At 36.0% G+C, this 20,052-nt stretch overlaps 1 protein-coding gene across 9 annotated transcripts in view; it reads right to left on the bottom strand.

Moving 5' to 3' along the window:
• Positions 1-2,916: 2,916 nt before the first annotated feature.
• LOC126754945 (plasma membrane ascorbate-dependent reductase CYBRD1) overlaps positions 2,917-20,052 on the bottom strand; it is a 91,086-nt gene continuing 73,950 nt past the window's right edge. For 5 of the 9 annotated variants that reach the window (XM_050467168.1, XM_050467170.1, XM_050467172.1 and 2 more), the window contains exons 3-7: positions 7,761-7,905; positions 7,381-7,604; positions 7,054-7,282; positions 6,661-6,825; positions 2,917-4,057 (exon numbers count right to left, since the gene is read on the bottom strand). In XM_050467168.1, coding sequence (XP_050323125.1) covers positions 3,916-4,057; positions 6,661-6,825; positions 7,054-7,282; positions 7,381-7,604; positions 7,761-7,885 — 885 coding nt within the window. In that variant the 5' untranslated portion in view covers positions 7,886-7,905 and the 3' untranslated portion in view covers positions 2,917-3,915. The remainder of the gene's footprint in view (positions 4,058-6,660; positions 6,826-7,053; positions 7,283-7,380; positions 7,605-7,760; positions 7,906-20,052) is intronic. The other 4 variants (XM_050467167.1, XM_050467169.1, XM_050467176.1 and 1 more) reach the window with 1 other exon arrangement.

Here is a 20,052-nt window from a genome sequence, read left to right as displayed (position 1 = left end):
CTCTGTGTATACTAGTGAACGCGAGACAACTATTCATAAGGCACAGAAATAAAGCTCTGTCAATTGAATTCATTAGGGAATAAGAACAAATTATCGAGTAGGTGCAACCAAGAATTGAGAGAAAGGTTCTGCGGAAGATATATGGTCCTTTGCGCATTGACAACGGCGAATATCCAGTCGATGGAACGATGAGCTGTATGAGATGTAAGACGACAATAACATAGTTCAGCGAATGAAGAGACAGCGACTACGCTGGCTAGGTCAAGTCGTCCGAATGGATGAAAACACTGCAGCTCTGAGAGTATTAGATGCAGTGCCCGTCGGTGGAAGCAGAACAAAAGGAAGACCACCACTCCGTTGGAAAGGCCAGATGGAGAAGGAACTGGCTTCGTTTGGAATCTCCAATTGGCGTCACATTGCGAAGAAAGAAACGACTATCGCGCTGATCGGAGTAATGTAGAAGAGGTTTTTCTTAAAGAGTTGAGAGCCTGGGACTATGATCTTTGGCATTATGGTCGGTGGATCATGACTATAACTCATTATATCAATGTTTGCTTAAGCTTGTATGGGCTTTGTACTGACGATGATTTCCTCAGGCTTTTTTCTGATTCTTTAAAGATCTGCAAACAACTTAGTTTAGTATAAAGGTTTTGATGATAGTGTCGTCTAACCGACTGCCGCCGGTTTAACTCCTTTTCAAAATTTTTTGTTTTTTTGTTAGAAGAGTGTGAGAGTGTGTACTACTGCATGATCTTTGGGGATGATGGTAGCAAATTGTTGGCGACATAAATGTGCGAAAAATTGTTGCAGAGCATCGGGTCCTCCTTAGAACTCCAAGCTCGGGAGGAATTGTCCAAGATTTCTTTCGCACCGCTCTCATTCCCCGATGTCATGTTTCTGACTGATTGTACAGATCCTTTCATTTGTAGTATAAAATCTTTAAATAAAAAAATAAATTGACACCTGTATACATATCCCAAATACTTTATTATTTTTCAGTTCGCTACTGTAGGCTTTAAAGCAAAACTTACACACAGATGGCGCTGTTGCACGAGCGCATACACAAACCATATACCATACAGTCATCTATAAAGATATTGTGTGACATAAATATGTCATTTGCCTATTTAATATGCCTAATTAATAAATTTATATATTGTGATAAATTTTACTACATTAAAATTTTCGACCAGCTGGCAGCTCCAAAAATATATTAAAAGCTAGCTTTCTAAAATTGCTTCATTTGATACCCATACTTTAGTGTTCCTAAGCAGATAATTACATATGTATATAATTTTACTGCATTAAAATTGTTGAATAAGTGGCAACTCCAAAATTATATTAAAAGCTAGCTTTCTAAAATCGTTTTATTTGATACCTACATTTAAGGTGTCCTTAGCGTATAATTATATTATTTTACCCCATTACAATTTACAATAGGTGGCATCTCCAAAAATATCTAAAAAAGTTTCTTTCGAAAACCATATTGTTTGATACAAATATGATAGTGTTCATATTATTATATGTATAATTTTACTACAATACAATTTTTGAACAGGTGGCAGCTACAAAAATATTTTTAAAGCCTGTTTTCTAAAACCATATTTTTGGATAACCATATTTTAATATACGCAGGCTACATTTACATAATTTTGCAGCATAACACTTTTTTAGTAGGTGGCAACTCCAAAAATATTTTAAAAGATAGCTTTCTAAGGCTGTATCCTTTGATACCCATATTTTAGTGATTCTTAGCCTGATCAATCAAAATTTGTTTAAACAGTTGGCAGTAATTTGAAAAATATATGTATATTGTATTGTGAAATAAAAAATTGCAAGCGTTGGTAACCCTTCACAGAAATCTTTTCAAGTTATTTCAAGTTTGAATTGTCTTATAATTAATGTTTACTTAAAAAATTTTAACATCTGGCAAAGTTCTTATAAATATTTTTAAATTCAATGCCCTCTTCAACCTTATTTATTCGATATCTTTAATATAATTTTGTTATCAGTTAATATTTTTTTTAAACAGTTGGCAACACTTCTCAACTATTTTTAGCTAATAATGGAATTATAATATTCCTAGTATTAATTTTTTCGAGCTCAGAGTTAAAAGTAGTTGAGAAAGGTTGCCACATCTTTTAAAAAAATTAAAATCTAAAATAAATATTAGGAAATGTTATGAAAGTTATAATGTTAATACATTCTTAGTATTTATTTTTTCGAGTATAGACAAGCTCAGGGTTGACAGTAGTTGATAAGGGTTACCACCTGTTTAAAAAGTTTTAATCAATAAATATAAAAAAGAATTTAATTCAATTAAATTAAATATAGGATTACTGTATTGTCATTGTTAGTTGAAAATAATAGAGAAGGGTTGCCACCTGTTTAAAAAATTTAAATCAATAAAAATAAATAATAGGAAAGTAATAATATTAATCCAATCTTAATATTTATTTTTTCGAGTATAAACAAGCTCAGAGTTAGAAGTAGTTGAGAAGGGTTGCCACCTCTTTAAAAAAATTTAAATCAATAAAAATAAAAATAAATAGTAGAAATGCAATATAACAAAATTTATGGAATGCTGATATTACGGTGAGTTAAAAATAGTAGAGAAGAGTTGCCACCTGTTAAGCAAAAAATTAAATCAATAAAAATAGATCTTAAGAATATTATAATGTCACTGTTAGCTAAAAATAGCTGTAAAAGGTTGCCACCTGTTTAAAAAAAATAATTCGTTTTTTGCTATTTCTTCAGCTCAACAACATTTTGTCACGAAATAGCCAAACATTTGGCAACCCCAAACACTTAACCCGTTTGGGTGTTACAGCGAGCAACCCAAAAAGCCATATACAGATCGTTTCAGTATTCAACTCTCTTACCGAATCAGCGCCTAAATGAATAAAATAACAAGAATTTTACATTTAAATTACAAAAAGGGCCTTTTATTATTATTTATTATTTGTATTCCATTGAAATATTTGCATACATTTGTATATTGCTTAGATTAATGTATGTATGTATGTATGTTACGGTAATTTATAACGGCAAAAGAATTTGCGCGCTTCATAACTTCATGTATGCTGATATATGTTTGTATGTAGTTATACATAGCTTAAGAAAAGAAAAACAAAAGCAAATATACAAACACTTCAATTACATTTATCACTTATAATTTAATGAATTTTTGCGAAAAATTTTGATACAATTTGATTTATAATAATTCGGCAATCACTTTGCCAATACGTACACACACATTTCATATGATAATCGTTGTGGAAAGGACTACACGTCGTATGAGTAATGCAATACTGGGCTACTTAGTGTTAGGATATATTCTCAATCAATTTTATTTGTATGCATGTATGTATATATGTATTTGTGTATAATTTTTTATGCTTTTAATGATAAACATTTGATTTTCGCTTCTAATTTTGATTACGAATTGTTGATTATTTTAATTTTTTTAATGAAATTGTATGTATGTATTTTAGCTTATACATAACTACAATATATGTAAGTATTTTTATAATAATTTGTGCTTCCTTTTGCATTTTGGTATTTGTTTTATTTGTTCTCTACTTTTCTGGCGTCGTTAATTTCATGCATTTTGGCTTCTGGGTGGGTTTACACTATTTACCGTTATTGTTTTTGCTATAGTAAAAATAGTCACTGACAATTTGGCATATTTCACGGCTGTACAAATTAAAGTTTGGAAAGGAAGTGGTTTTCAGAATTTTTATATTTTTATTTTTATTTATTAAAGTAGTTCACTTATGTATAAAAGTGTTAAAGGAAAATCTGGCAACGTTCATTTTGCATGTTTTTTTTTGTTTCGAGCAAGCTTATTTAGGTTTCAAATAAATTTGTCTCATCAAAAATATGAAATTGATTTATAGCGCGCTAAAAATGTGTTCAGCAACGTTCGGTAACGTAGACCTTGGCAGTGGCTGGAGCGTTCGATCGTCGTACAGCGACGGAGACTATGATACCAATGGCGACGAGTACGATGCCCAATGCGTTGATTATGTAATGTTCGATTTCCGAGTTGCGTGAGCTTTGAATGAGAAGCGAATGATACATGAGTTATTAAATTTAAATTAAAGAAATTATTTTTAATTAAAGAAACATATAAATTAAATAATAAAGAGCATGAGACTTAGTAGTAATGACAGTAATTTACTTTATTTCTTAAATATATAAAGGAGAGCGGAACCTTGTAAATAATAGATGCTTAAGAGGTATTTGATGCATATATGTTAGGGTGAACCTCAAACGTGAGAAAAACTCTTGCTTCAAATATAATAATCCAAACTCTATATCAATCCTACTAGGAGAACTGAGCCATGTGTAGAAATTCACACAAGTGAGGAAAGTTCTCTGGCCGTCATTCACTAGGGATTGGTCAGAAACGATTCTTTTACGTTTTTTTTACGGCTCAAGCAGTTTAAACCTTAGACCAAGTATCCTTTGGGTAGCCGAAAAACATCCGTTTGAAAGCGTTCCAAAGTGAGAAGGCGAATCATCCTTCCTCAAAGTTGTGCGCTGAGTTTGGGACCCGCCACGTAAAAAAAACACCCCTAATGAAAATGATACAACAGCTTCGGAAGAGACACCCCTTTTGATGACGACCACTGCAACGTATTAAGCATTACGATTTAAGAACATGCACCTGAAATGTCCGATCTCTTAATTGGGAAGGTGCCACTGCCCAGATGGTTCACGTTCTCATAAAAGTAAAGGCTGACATTACCGCCGTCGAAGAAATGCGATGGATGGGACAAGCACTGAGACAAGTAAGTTTTTACTCGAGTGGCATATACTACTACAATGGCTCTATAAAGGAGCGCAAATTCGGTGTGGGATTCGTCATGGGAAGGGGACGCCGTCGCCGTGTCCTGGCTTTCAACCCGGTGGATGAACGTCTAGCCACAATCCGCACCAAAGCGAAAGTCTACAACATATCGCTGATTTGCACAGACGATCCAACAGAAGAGAAGGACGATGTGACCAAATTTGATTCCAATCGAAGGAATATCCCGGCTCTGACACATTGATGCCGCTATAATTAAAGCCATAATCTTCAAAAAGCGCTTGTATAAGTTTGACAGCCGTCGGTTTATTAGTTTGTGAATTATTATGAATTAAATAATTTTGTGTGAAGAAGTTATTTGAAACAAATGGAGAGAGAGGAATTCCGTGTCCTTAACTACGCCGTACCAATATGGTCGTCGTCTGGATGCAGTGAAACGCAGTCGAGGAAACTACAGACATGTCAGAACACTGCACTACGACCGTATGTCTCTTGACATCTTGCATCGAACACCTGCACAGTGAGGCCCGTATGCTCGTAGTTAAGGCACATAATGAACTTCTTTCTAGTCAATTTCTGCAGGGGTGCTTTCGCAGAAATCATCCACTTCCTAGGAGCATCAAGAGATCCTTCTTCAACTACGTCGTCGACATAAAACAATACGCCGATCACACTTCGGACACAAAAAAACTTCAGAAATGTACTGACCTCCATTCACAGTGGAGTCATTAACACCGTCACCCACTCCCTTTCAGTGAATGGCGTACTTGGAGTCAACCCAACACCCATTGCAGAAAAAGAGCTCGAGTTGCCGCGAGAATCGAGGGTGATCCTAGCGCAGCTTCTGGATACCGTAGAAGGTTAAACTCCTACTTATCCAGAATCAAACTCGACATACCTCTTTGCTAACCCTATACATTTGACTCCCCTCTCTCTAAGGAACGGCCCCGCCAAAACAGCACATTTTCTGAGTCTACCGTTGGATGTCCTAGAAGGTAACTTATCTAACCCTTACCATCCTAACGGGGACTTGGTCATCCGTTACAACAACAACAACAAAAATCCGTTCCAAAGCGTGGAGATACGTAAGCATTAAATTTTTACCTTGAAAAGGAAGGACCATCAACAGCGACTATTACAGAGCTTTATTGAACCGTTTGAAGGAAAAATCGCTGAAATTCGAAATATGAAGAAAATTAAGTGTCAGAAGTCAATGAAACCAATGGCAAAAATCCAGGAATTGGGCTTCAAATTGCATACGCATCCACATCTCAAAAGAAATCTGTTTTCATATCTCAAGATAATGCTTGATGGGAAGAAATTTTCGTCGAATGAAGAGGTGATGGTTGGAACTAAGGGAAATTTTGAAGCAAAGAACAAATCGTACTACAAAAATGCCATCGAAAAGTTGAAGGGTCGCTATAATCACCCTTAAAGGAAGTTTTGTTGAACAAAAAAAAAAAACGAATTTTTCCAAAAAATGTGTTTTACTCTCTACTTTACTACGGACTCTTCAATTGACCTGTTACATTGGAAATACCTAAGGGTGCCCGCAGAATGGACGCTTAAAGCTGAGTCGAGCGCATTTTCCTCATTTACCCAACACGCGAATTTACGTTCGGCTCACTTTTAAGCAGCACCCCAAGCCCTCTTTACAATTAAGAAGTTTCGGAATCAATAATTTACACCCGAAATTATATACTAATTTATGTACGTATGCCGTCACAACGCTGGAAATTACATAAGAGTTCATAAGAATTGTGTTGACAACTACTTGATTTGATCAGATTTCGACATTCGCATATAATTCCGTTACTTAAATGTAGTAAAAGATAATCAAAGCTTACCTCAAAACGGCATTGCCCGCATTCTGGCGCTCATATTCCACCAACCCAGTGATGCAAGTGGCAATTGCCAACATAAAATTCACCAAGCCGAAGCTGGCGTGTATCGGAACCATAATGCTGCGGCACTTGTAGGTGCGATTCTCACAGCACAGCAACACCAAGAAACTGCAAGAGACCAAATAAATAAAATAAAGCATAGATAAAGCCAAGCTGAAGCAACACACAGATGTGCAATAGACAAATATACGAAACCTACAACAATCGAAAATATATAAACTAAGCAACAGTTGATGAATAATTACATGGGAGTGTTGTGACAACTGTAGGAGTGCATCATGTTGCACATATATATTCTACTTGCAACAAACTGCGCATGCGCACATATGTTCATACCTGAAGAAGCCAACAACGAACTGCAAAACAAACATTCCCATGGTGACGAAGCCCAACCACGAATGCATACTGTAGAAATTCACTTTAGGCGGCTCCGACAAATTGTGCGAATCGAAGACGGACAGAAATCCCAAAGCCACACACGGTATGGCGCAGGCGTGAAAGAACATATGAATCAGCTTAACATAGATGTGTTTCAGGCAGCGGCATAGGCGGTACAGCAAAATGGCTGTAGCGACACAGAGAATGGAAAAGAAAATATTAAAAAAATTATGAAAATTAATTCAACAAAACTACAAACAGAAACAATACACATTTTCCACTTACAAAATCCCGACAGCGTTATGAAGCCCGCCACCATTAGGGTGGGATGCAAGTTGAACTGCAATGCTGGATTGTCGGACCAAGCGAAGCCATCGCGATAGAATAGTATCCAGAAGAGCGTGAGTATCAACACACCCACCAACAATATGGTGGAGAGTATAACGATGAGCAAATACTCGAACCACGAGCCACAGTTCCAGTCATTCTCCGAGTCCTCCTCGTAGCGCCTGAAATGCATAAATTCTCGTATTATTTGCCATTAAATCAAGTCTCTTATAGTATTGTTGGCATTTGCATGTTGTTGTTTTTTTTTATATTTGTATATAAAAGTTATTAATTTATTTTTGTTTTTGGGCAACAACCGTCTGCCAGTTAGATACAACCGTCTGTAATTGGCCTCCGCCTCGGGTCGCCGCTTTATTTGGCGATTCAACTCTTTCATAAACTCCTCATTAACCGTCATCGTCATCGAATTCTGTTCTTTAACTTTTTTCCGCTTCAATCTCATAGAGCAATTATATCAAATGTCTGCAAAGCGAGAAAATGTCAATAGTTTTTTTGTTCAACCCCAAAACGAAAACGATTTCGTTGCCTGCTGAAATTTGCTTATTTTATATTTTTATTTATTTTTTAGTACTATTTGTTGTTACTTTTATAAACTGCATAACACAATTTAAATTTGGTTGAAAGGCAAGCGCTTATGTAAGCATTTCCAACGCATTTCTTGAATTTTTTTTTTAAATTTACGTGGGCAGTTTGATATGTCAATGAATTTTTTTCTTGCGTTTTTCTTAAGAATATTTTTTTTTGCAAAACAGTCTTCTCTCAAATATCTTATGTTTCAAGTCGTAGTGTGTTCTCTATTCTGAAATATATTTTTGCTTCTTAAGAATGGATTGGTTCAGTGTGGCTATAGACTATCTGCAATAGAATAGATTTTCACAATGCGTCAAATCTTGGAAAAGACCCGTGAAAGGAAGATCGACACACTCCCCCTCTTCGTCGATTCTAAAGCCGCCTTCGACAGCACGAAAATAAACTACCACTATGTCGCTTTCTCTGAACTTGGTGTCCCTGCAAAGCTAATATGGCTGTGTAAGCTGACGTAGAACAACACCAAAAGCTCCGTCAGGAACGGGAAGAACTACTTAAAACCGTTCTATACCAAGCGAGGTTTCAGACAACAACAATATCAGCCTTGAAATCCAACGCAGAGCCACTTTTGCCAACAGATGCTACTTCGGACTGAGTAGGCAATTGAAAGACCAAACTCTATAAGTCCCTCATCATTCCCGTCCTTTTACATGGTGCGGTGTCATGGACAATGGCACCATCTGATGAGTCGGCTTTAGGAGTGTTCGAGAGGAAGATGGGTGGAAGATATATGGTTCTTTGCGCATTGGCAACGGCGAATATCGTAGGCGATGGAACGATGAGCTATACGAGATATACGGCGAAATTGATATAGTTCAGGGAATCAAGTGACAGCGGCTGCGCTGGTTGGGTCAAGTTGTCCGGATGGAAGAGTACACTCCAACTTTGAAGGATTCAGTACCCGCCGGTGGAAGCAGAGGAAGAGAAAAACTTCGGTTCCGTTGGAGAGATCAGGTGGAGAAGAACTTGGCTGCAATTAGGTTATAACAGCGTAAGTAGTGTCTACGCCAGTAAAGTAGAAGAAGAATTGATATTCTTGTATTTCTCATAATAAACATTTAATTCAGTGAGGAGTTCTGGAAGTACTTTAAATCTCTCACTGCAACGGTTGTGATCCTCGATCTCGGAAAGAGAATATTTTCACAAGCAAGAAAAAATGTATAGGGCTATCGGTTAGGCGATTCGGTTACGTTCGGTTAAGAAATCGATTCTAACAGGGATCTCATTTTGACAGCTTAGAACGCTGGTCTGTCGGCTCCTTAAAACTCCTATATAATATATAGTAAGACCCTTACAAATCGACACATCGCTTTGAGCCAAGCACAAATATTTTGGGACGGCTAATACCAGTTGTGGATATGCCTTTTGCTACGCCGAATAGGCTACCGAGATGTTTTTAGTCTTGTAAAGTTTGGAATGGTAAAGAAAGGGCCAGATTTTTTCTACCTTACCCTCCTCAACAAAACTTTGAAAACAAGTGTCCAAGAAGTTTCTAGACTTACTGCATGAATGCCTATTGGACATTGCAAAGCACCATATTTTATACTGATATCTCGGAAATTGTATTACGAATTGTAGTGAGATGAGTTATTAAAATTTCTATAGGATTTGAGAATCTAATCTTTGGATATCATTTTGAGAAATTCTATCGAGGAAAAGTGCTAAGTCGGAAATAGATCTCGCTTACATCATAGTTTGAGACGACTATGTTTAACTTCTCCTAGTTCTCTGGTGTATTTTTAAATAACTTTCATGACCTAGGTCTTAGGAATAAGATGATTTAGGCCAAAACTGTCGAAACAAAGCTTTTTCCGGATCGGGGTTTTTATAAACTCATTTCGGTTCGATCATCCTTTTTTAGCGCATAAGCTATGTGTCAATGTCAGGAAAATTATAAAAAATATTTTTCTTTATATACGAAATTCCGAAATTATTAATAATTTTTTTCATCAAATATTGTCTTTACCCTGTAAACTGTAATAAATTTTTTCACTCAAAAAATGTTAAGACAAAAAAGTCATTGATATATCAAACTGACCTCATGGTTGCCATAATAGAGTTATTTAAATAGGTAAAATCATATTCCCAAATTAAATGGAGTTAAAACAGCTTTAATGCAAGTTGAACAGATGTTTCCGATTATCTTTAAAGCAGCTTAAGCTGATCGAGGCGGAATGAAAACGATAAGCTTTCTAGCGGCAAGGGTAGATTAAAGCAAACGTTAGAGCAGAATGATATAACGGAACTTTAAGTAGTCTCATGAATGCTTTCAAATGCTTAGTTTCTTGGTAAATACATATATTGTATAACATATGTACATATGTAACTAGAAAAGTAAATAACCTTTTTTCGAATAAAAGGAGACAATTATTTATAGCACATAATTTCAATCCAATTAGTAAGACAACATCAAAATACGTAAAAAATAGACCTATATAATAGAAAATCTAAATAGGTTCCGTATTATCAGGCATGAAAGGCTGTTGTAGAAAAACTAAGAAGGTTACAGGCAACCTTAATATAAGAAGCCACATTTTCTGGAAGCACATAATGCTTAAACTTACATACATATATATCAGTACTTCGTTAAGGATCGCAGAACAGTCAATGGTTGTTGATATTATAAAAGTGTACCTCTACTGTATCGGGAAAGCTTTACTACTGTTGGCCAAAAATAGTAAGACTTTTTAATTTAACATTCAATCATCCGTCGGAATATTATTTTCCAAGTTGGTAGCACTGGCAGTGACATCTGCGCCAAATGTCACATCAAAATAATCATTGGTGTCCAGTATACTATAGTGTTTCTGAAGTACATGAAGTGCATTCGGCGATTTTTACTATGAGTGAAATTATTGAAGAAAGAAGTTTAATCGTCAGAGATCTTACGGGCATCATTGGAATATCGGAAGGATCAGTGAAAACTATTTTCAAAGATCATTTAGGCATAAGAAGTGTGAAAGCACGATTGGTTCTAAAATCACTAAATTTTTTCCAAAAATAGCTTCACGTTAACGGTTAAAAAAACACGTCAAAGCAAGTCAAAAATCAAGGTTATGTTGACAGTTTTCTTCGATTATCGAGGTGTAGTGCACTCCGAATTCCTTTCTGACTTCTGGCTATTCAGCAAACTTGAACGACCGCTTTGGAGACCATTGCATACATTCAACGAGAATTGCTATTCGTATTGAAGGCTGTTCTGTTTCTGGGATTGGAAAAAACGTTGGCACAAGTGTATTGTGGCCAAGAGGGATTACTTTGAGGGGGACGACATAGGTTTCAAATAATAAATTAAGAATTTTAAAATTATGAACAAAGTGTTAGCCAGCATCATTGTTAGCTAACTTCGACTTTTCCGGAAGTTTTTTTATAGGTTTCAACTGAGCCTGAAAGTAGTGAAATACAATAGCTCATCGTTCATCGTTTAAAATTATGCAGAATATCCGTGAATGGAAGTTTAGAGAATTATTTCAGGGGGTATCCTACTCTTGTGCAATGCTTGGAAATATATTCTAAACCATCATCACATGCTCTCAGAAATTTTCTTATAATATTATACGAGCTGCCTTCCATTAGCCAGTCGCTAAGTTGTAGCACTGCTCTCTTGTTAAAAATTAATCTTTAAATGCGATCGTTGAATTCATTGCATGAGAGTATATGAGTTGTGTACTAAAGTGCTATGACCGCTTAGAATTCTATCGCTATTTGATTATACAAGTTTATTTGATTTATATTATAATTTATTTATTCATATTTGATTCGTCAATCACTTAAAATTTCAACTTAGTTATTCGAGAAAAATATTAGTATTTTTTTCATTACTACAAAATTCCTTTCCTCACAGATAAAGTAAAATTTTTCGTCACCACAATTACCAGTTACAGTTCCCATTAAAGAATCTAAAACGAAGTCTTAGTTTTTATGCCAGCATACATAGGCATTACCTACTGTTGTTCGCCGGCTGGGAACTCTTTATTGGATAATTGTTCATTTAAAAATCTTTCGAATTATGCATAATTACAAGACAATTTCAATTAGATTACAACTACAACAACTGCATATAAATTTCCCTAAATCTTATTGTAACGAATGAAGACACAAATCAAATATCAAAATGCTCATCCACTTATCCAAATGACTGAATTTAGCTTTCACACATACTAACACACATATTTCTAAGAGCACAGACATACTAACATATGTCCATATATACATGCATATTAGGGTGGGTGAAAAAACGGATGTTTTCTTTTGCTTTATATCCGGAAAAATCTGTTGATAGACACCTCTAAGAAAGGCTCATATTTGGAGCCCTTAATTGTAAAATTCATAAAAAAAAAGTTTTTTTTTTCTTTAAAATAATCCAATTTAAACATTTTATATTTTAAATAGAGATCCTTTGTTAGAGGTGCTTATCAACCATTTTTTTTCAAAGTACCAAGCGAAAAAAATGTATATATTTTTTCGACCCACCCTAATGTATATCGAGTATATTCTCAGATAAATAGTATTTGTGGTCTAGTAAATATAGTGCCTTTTAGCGTAGGAACTCGAGCTTTGGCATTCTTTCGAATTATGCGTCTTTTGTGTGTGGCTTTGGAAGACAAGTCTCGGGAAAATATTAGAATTGCTAATTGACAGCTGAAAGAACAACTTGTGGCAAGCAAATAAATGTACATACATACAAACATACATAAGTACATATGTTGATGTGCTTTGAAATGTGTTTATCATTAAAGTGACTTCACAGCAAGCAGAGCTCGCTTGAGTCGAGCTTCGTATAAATCTTGCTCAATTGACTACGCCGTGATGCAGATGCTGCGTGATGTCTGCGAGTAGGAGTAATGATGGTCTATAACGATCTAGATAAATGAATCTTTGTACATACAACCCAAACAAATGTTTGTACTTACAACTAAACCAATGCATATAAACATAAATAGCAAACACCCTGTAGGAAATAGAAAGTGGGAGTTAGTTATGTAAGTAGTTCCATAATTTTCCCGAGTTTATAGTATTTATCGAAAATGAATTGTGAGATATGCCGAAGAACGCTTTAATCGACAACCCAATCTGATTTGGAAAATTAACATTGAAAAAACGAGCAAATAAAGCGTATATAGCACCTATGACACCTGCAAAAGAATACTTAGCAGAAATGGGGGTCTTAAACCAAATACAGTCTTGTGGATGTAAACGGTCGTCAACAGATCAATACTGAAACAAGAAACAATATAATATCAAGAAGTTAAATGGAACATAGTGAGCTGCCTATATATAGGTTACCGGGGCAGTTAAGTCATGTCCGACTGAAGATTATTATATTTATACTTGTATAACAAAAGTCCTGCATCAACGGCCATTGACGTCTTTACTCGAAAAGAGCAGCAAAGTTCTGCAATAAGCATAAAGGAATCAGGAGGTTAAAAAGGAAGGATTATTGAGATACCATCATCCTGAACCAGCTAAACTTAAATATGTCAGAATATATCCTCCGAAGGTTAGATTGCAATAGTCACTTTCGAGTGAGGATATCCTATAGACTTAAATAGAGAAGATAATTACTAGGGGAGTATGATACAACTTCTATATAAACAGGGAGGATCCAAAATACATTACAGAATAGAAGCTGGTGTATACTACAATGATGCGGACATCTTTATCTCTCTCTATTCGGCGACCAAACTCAGTCAGCAGCTTTCAAGCCAAAGTACTAGGTATATAAATACGGAAGGATACAGAAAGCATCCATATACAGGGATGGCCAGTCGACATTGCTGGCCTTGTCGAAGACACAAATTAATTGCAGCGCTGTCAACAATTGCAGGAAGGCTTTAAGCTCAGATGGATGCAGATGGAAACCACTGACCAACTGCCAGATAACGAAGAAGTAGTATGATGAGAATATAACTAAGAACATACATAACACCAGGAACAGTATTTACAGACTTACATACAGCTACTATAACCGGACAAAGACCGTTTGGAAAACATGTGCTGAAAATTGGTATGACCTCAAACAATATTTACCACAGCTGCGAGCTAAAACAACATAATGAAATCGTTTTCCACTTCCTCTGTGAACGATCGACCAACTCTAAAGCAAACCAGACACAGATTACTTGGAAGACATCAGGCACCAAACCTCGAATGGTTGTTCACAAAAAGCATAACGGATACAAGTAGTTCGATTTAGACTACTAAATGGCAGCAATGAAACAAGAAACTAAGATCATGAAGGTTTTACGATAGGGCATAAAAATGCAGCCCTAATTGAAGCCAGGGTAACCGCAATCCACTCTGTAAAGAATGAGTAATTGGCCTACTGAGCGTTCTACTCGCAACACCATCACCCATCTTGAGACCCAGCATTCATCTTGAGATCCATCTCGAGACCCAGCCCAGTATAATATTCAACCGAATAGACCTGGTGGAGTGAAGAAAATATAGCAGCCATAGCTGAGAGTGTACACGAAGACAGTGGAGAGTCGATTCGGTGCCATTTTGAACCAGACAACTTGGAAGAATTGTTTTATGTTCCCTGTTTTAAGCCACGTAAGTCATCAGTCAGCTGACTTATGATCGAAACTCCCTAAAGGGCAGCTCATTTGGTAAGTAACAGCGATTCATTGGCTGCTATGTTGTCGCAATTGTTCGCCACTTAGGTGGAAGTTCAACGCAAAATTGTGATTTTCTAATTGAATTTAAATCGTAAACAAACGAAGCAACTACAACTACTTAACGCACATTAGCCTAGACAAGGAATTTGCCTTTATTTTTGTAATTTTGTTTACATCGTTAGATGCCTGTAATGTCGTGTTAATAGAACGTGGAATGAGGAAAGTGAATTTTTATGGTCCAAGTAACGTAAATTACAGTAAAATTTCGAATTCTTGAAAGACCGTTTTGCTTTAATTTGTGTCTGTGATAATTTAGTATTCTAGATACAAATGAGTACTCGTTTTGTTGTTATTAGGAAAATTAAATGATTCGCAGACATAAAGTGTCAGATTAAAGTAATTAATTGAAATGGAAAAAAGATTACTGAGAGACAAGCGAGCCTGAAATGGAATTTAAGTGAACTCAAGTGGAAATTAGGTTAGGTTAGGTATCTGGATGAAATTTAACACAGGTTCGAAGAAAAAATTGAAAGTTTTCGAATATTTTCTTATTTTAAGTAAAATTTATGTAATAGAAGGAGTGAAGCTCATTTATATTACAAGTCTACTACTAGTTATACTCTCGCAACAAAGTTGCTAAAGAGAGTATTATAGTTTTGTTCACATAACGGTTGTTTGTAAGTCCTAAAAAAAGAGTCAGATATAGGGTTATATATACCAAAGTGATCAGGGTGACGAGTAGAGTTGAAATCCGGATGTCTGTCTGTCCGTCCGTATGTCCGTCCGTCCGTGCAAGCTGTAACTTAAGTAAAAATTGAGGTATCGTGATGAAACTTGGTACACGTATTTCTAGGCTCCATAATCGGTCCACTGCCACGCCCACAAAATGGCGAAAACCGAAAATCTATAAAGTGTCATAACTAATCCATAAAAAAAAATATTAAAGTGAAATTTGGCACAAAGGATCGCATTAGGGAGGGGCCTATGTGAACGTAATTTTTTTGGAAAAGTGGGCGTGGCCCCGCCCCCTACTAAGTTTTATGTACATATCTCGGAAACTACTATAGCTATGCCAACCAAACTCTACGGAGTCGTTTTCTTCAGGCATTTCCATATACAGTTCAAAAATGGAAGAAATCGGATATTAACCACGCCCACCTCCCATACAAAAGCTATGTTGAAAATCACTAAAAGTGCGTTAACGGACTAACAAAAAACGTCAGAAACACTAAATTTTACGGAAGAAATTGCAGAAGGAAGCAGCACCCAGGCTTTTTTAAAAATTGAAAATGTGCGTGGCGTCGCCTACTTATAGACCAAAAACCATATCTCAGGAACTACTCAACCGATTTCAATGAAATTCGGTATATAATATTTTCTTAACACCCTGATGACATGTACGAAATATGGGTGAAATCGGTTCACATCACGCCTTCTTCCAATATAACGCTATTTTGAATTCCATCTGATGCCTTCTCTGTATAATATGTATATACATTAGGAACCAATGATGATAGCGGAATAAAACTTTACACAAATACGGTATTTGAAAAATATGTAAATCACTGATAATGAAATCTCGATTATCACTTTATCATGCGAGAGTATAAAATGTTCGGTGACACCCGAACTTAGCCCTTCCTTACTTGTTTTCAATTTACTTATAAAGATGTCAAGCTTTGAAAAGAGTTGGATGAGTGTCAGCTTTTGAAAAAAGATACCTAGAAAATGTGAATTGAATCGAAATGACAGTTCACCCATTAGTAGTCGTAAGTCCTTGGGCATCTAAACATGTAGAATAAAGGTAATTTTTAGTCGGTAATGAAAACATAAAAAAGGTTAACTTCGGCCGTACCGGGCTATAATATGTTACACTTCAAAGGATCAAGTTTTGCATAAAAGAACTTAAATTTAGTCATTCATATTTGTATGGCAGTTACATACATGCCACATTGGTTGCGATTCTTGGATATAAAAGCATGTGTTTCAAATTTTATATCGATTTCTCATAAACTTAGAGCTAAGTTCGAGTACATACAGACAACGTAGGTACCTGCTGACGACAGCCTTACCCTCAAAAGCACAGCGGATCAAATCAATGCGTTGATAAGCGACCCAAAAATGCTAGTTGTCAGTGTAAAATGGACACACTAACCACCTTGGTAGGGTTCGAGACACATCGAAAACCTCTGCCGTACTTTGTGGACGGCACCCGGATGCCATGCAACTCCATATTTAACTAAACCAAAGTGTCAGTTCTTCCCGCATTCGGGACTTAAACGCAACCACCACGATACTTCCTGAGGGGCCAGTCCGCATAAGCAGGTTGGAGCGAACTCCAAGGGCTCCTCCACCTCGTGGAATCAGAATAGAGCCTCAGGTCATACTACTAACTGCCAGTTGAATTTCCATACTGCTCTGGACTGGTGACCAGAGGTTGGGCCCCATACGCGCACACCATTCACACAAGAATCTAACCCTAATTCTCAGTTAGACGTGTTCGCCACCTAAATAGTTCGTTTGCAAACGACCCTAACTGTTCGGCATTCCTACTAGTGGAAACTACACCGCTAACATCTAAATGTCAATCAGTCCAGCTAATCCCCATATCACCCAAATCCCTAATATCCGAGCACATCGGGCATTCTGCAATTACATGCACCCAGTTCTCTACCCCCGCCCTACAAAAACAACCCCACCTATCAGTTACATGCCTCTCATGCAAAAATGCGTTCCGTAAGCAGAAAACTCAGACCCAGACAAAATCTGAAGTCTGGGTTACCCTCAACAAACCCAACGTAACTACCGAATGTACTCATAAGTCGTTCGCACATACAGACAGATACGGCTCACTCGACTGAGCTCGTCACGCCGATCATTTCGCTACATACAGCCTCGATAAGGAGTTGATTAACCCCGAAGCAGAGCATCTAAGAGTAAGAGTCGAAAAATAAGGTAAATACTGTTGGGAATACTAGGAGAACAGAATACTTTCCTTAATTACTGTTGGTGTTTTTCTCAAGCAATAAATATTAATAATTCACAAATGAAAATACAATACTAGTGGATACTTGGAGCCATTACCAAAGTTTGAAAGTTTAGACTTTCAAAAATATAACCTTGGAAGGATTTTTCAAAATTCGACTTATTTTCGGAGATACAGCCGATTTTGTGACGTGGCGTCCCTGTGCACCAGAATTGCCTCCTAAACTTTAAACGCGTTTTTCTCGAAACTACTTTTTTTTGAGGTGGTTGACATGATATCTCAAGTTCTACTGAACCGATTTCTTGGAAATTTGGTATATATCTTCTTTGTACAATTCTCTATCGTGTCTGCCTTGGATTTCCAAAAATTTTGATTGGAAGTATTTTTAAAAAATTCGAAAAGGTCGAAAAAATCGGATCGAGCAAAATTTTTTTTTAAGTCGACGCCTTTTTGTCGTTTTTTTTTTTTGAAAATAGTCAAAACAATAACGATATCCTTACTAATGAAGAATCTTCTTCTTTTTTTTGTGTTTTTGATTTCTACAAGGGTTGAAATCACGTCAACCAGGGCGCACCGTTTTTTTGAAGCCCCCACTCCACCGGCCCGTATCTCGACAAATTTTGTTTTTTTCCTTGCAATTTTTTTTTATATTATTAAAATGTCAATAAAAAACATATAAAGAAATGGATAGCAAAAATGTTTTTTTATCTTAGTTTAAAAAGTGCCTAAAATTCATGCGTCTAGACCAGAATACCCTCTTAAATTGAAATCGTACAAAATACAGCTTGTGCAAGAACTGAAGCCGCTCGACCTTCCCAAACGACATCGCTTCGTTCTATGGGCTCTTGAAAAGTTTCAAGAAGATCCGACCTTTTCGACCAAATTTTGTTCAACAATGTGGACTATGTCTTTAAAAAAATTTTTCAAAGAATGTTCTTTCGAATGATAATAAAGATTCCCTATTAAGTTTGAAGTTCTTGTAAGGAATACAATTTTTTTCACAAGGTATCTTGACGAAATTTGGAACTTTTTTATGTGTTCGTTGCAACCGGAGTCCGCGTTTTTTTCTGTTTTAAATTATAATAATAATAAGTAGTTCATACATACAGTCGTGTTTAAAAATTTTTAAAAATAATTTATATATTTTTAATTGTGATTCATTACATTTTTACAGTCATAAATTCTGTTATAAGAGCTCTGTTGCATAAATGCATGTCTAGGCAATAATAACTGTGAATGTATGTAAGTATGCCGAGACTCAATATACATTGTACGTACATATGCGATTCACTGAACAGATGTTAAAAATTCATAAATGAAAGTGAATTGAAACAACCAACAAGTGTGATATCGAATTTTCGTGCCGATGTTTTTTTCATTTAATTATATTGTTGCATGCGTGAGATCACTGTCTTCGTGCGGCAACCGCGTCGTCACGAACATATGTAGACTCTTTTATGTATGTACATAAATATACCACATGTATACTGGTATGGGTAAGCGTATTAAGCCTGCCTCCCCCGCGAAGACACGCATGCGCAATCATTCATTAGCGCCAGTGAAGGGGCGGGCGGCGTCAATTATAAATTTCCATATTTCATCTCTTTTAGCATTTCACTCTCAACCAGAACTGAAGCTGGATGACATAGTATTATCTATACATATCTTTGATCTATATCGTCTGCTTGCAAGATATACATATATATACATATATACGTATATATACATATATATCTATATATATGAATGTATAGCTTGAAATTGTGCCAGCATTCTGGCGATCCTATTTCGCTGTGAACTATAGCCAACAACTACAAATTCAACTGAAGTCAACTCAACTTAACTGAAATGAACTGAATTGAATTGAATTAAATTGGAAGCATGCAAAAAAGGCATAGAATAATAATAATAACGCATCGTTTCAAGTTCTGTTATTCTCATGCACGACAGACATCGCACGAAAGCACATATTTATTGGTGCAAATGGATATACCTATACAATGCAGGAGTAGTTTGATAAGTCAGCGATGTTTCGAAATAATTAAACTGAGATTTAATGGGAAGATTTAGAAAATAGCATTTGACAGATGTTCTAAAGAGAGAGAGAAAGAGATAGAGAGATGTCAGGTGTTCTAAAGAGAGAGAGAAAGCGAGAGAGACAGATTTTAGTGTCAGAAATCATATATTTGAGGATAGTTTACCTTGAATCTGGAAAAGTTTGTGGACGGAGAAGAGAGATAGATGCATTGAGGAATCATCGTTGGATAAATAAGAGTAAAAAATGTATTATTTGCTGTGGAAATGTGAGCATAAAATGACTATAACTATAGCGATAGATTTTGGAATATAATACCCTGAATATACACACTAAAACATAATGTATGAGAATATAATATGATTTTCTCTAAAAAACAT

The sequence above is a fragment of the Bactrocera neohumeralis genome, chromosome 4, assembly GCF_024586455.1.
Source record: "Bactrocera neohumeralis isolate Rockhampton chromosome 4, APGP_CSIRO_Bneo_wtdbg2-racon-allhic-juicebox.fasta_v2, whole genome shotgun sequence".
Taxonomy (NCBI): domain Eukaryota; kingdom Metazoa; phylum Arthropoda; class Insecta; order Diptera; family Tephritidae; genus Bactrocera; species Bactrocera neohumeralis.
The sequence above is the reverse complement of the archived record's forward strand: the minus strand, read 5'-3'. Positions and strand labels throughout refer to the sequence as shown.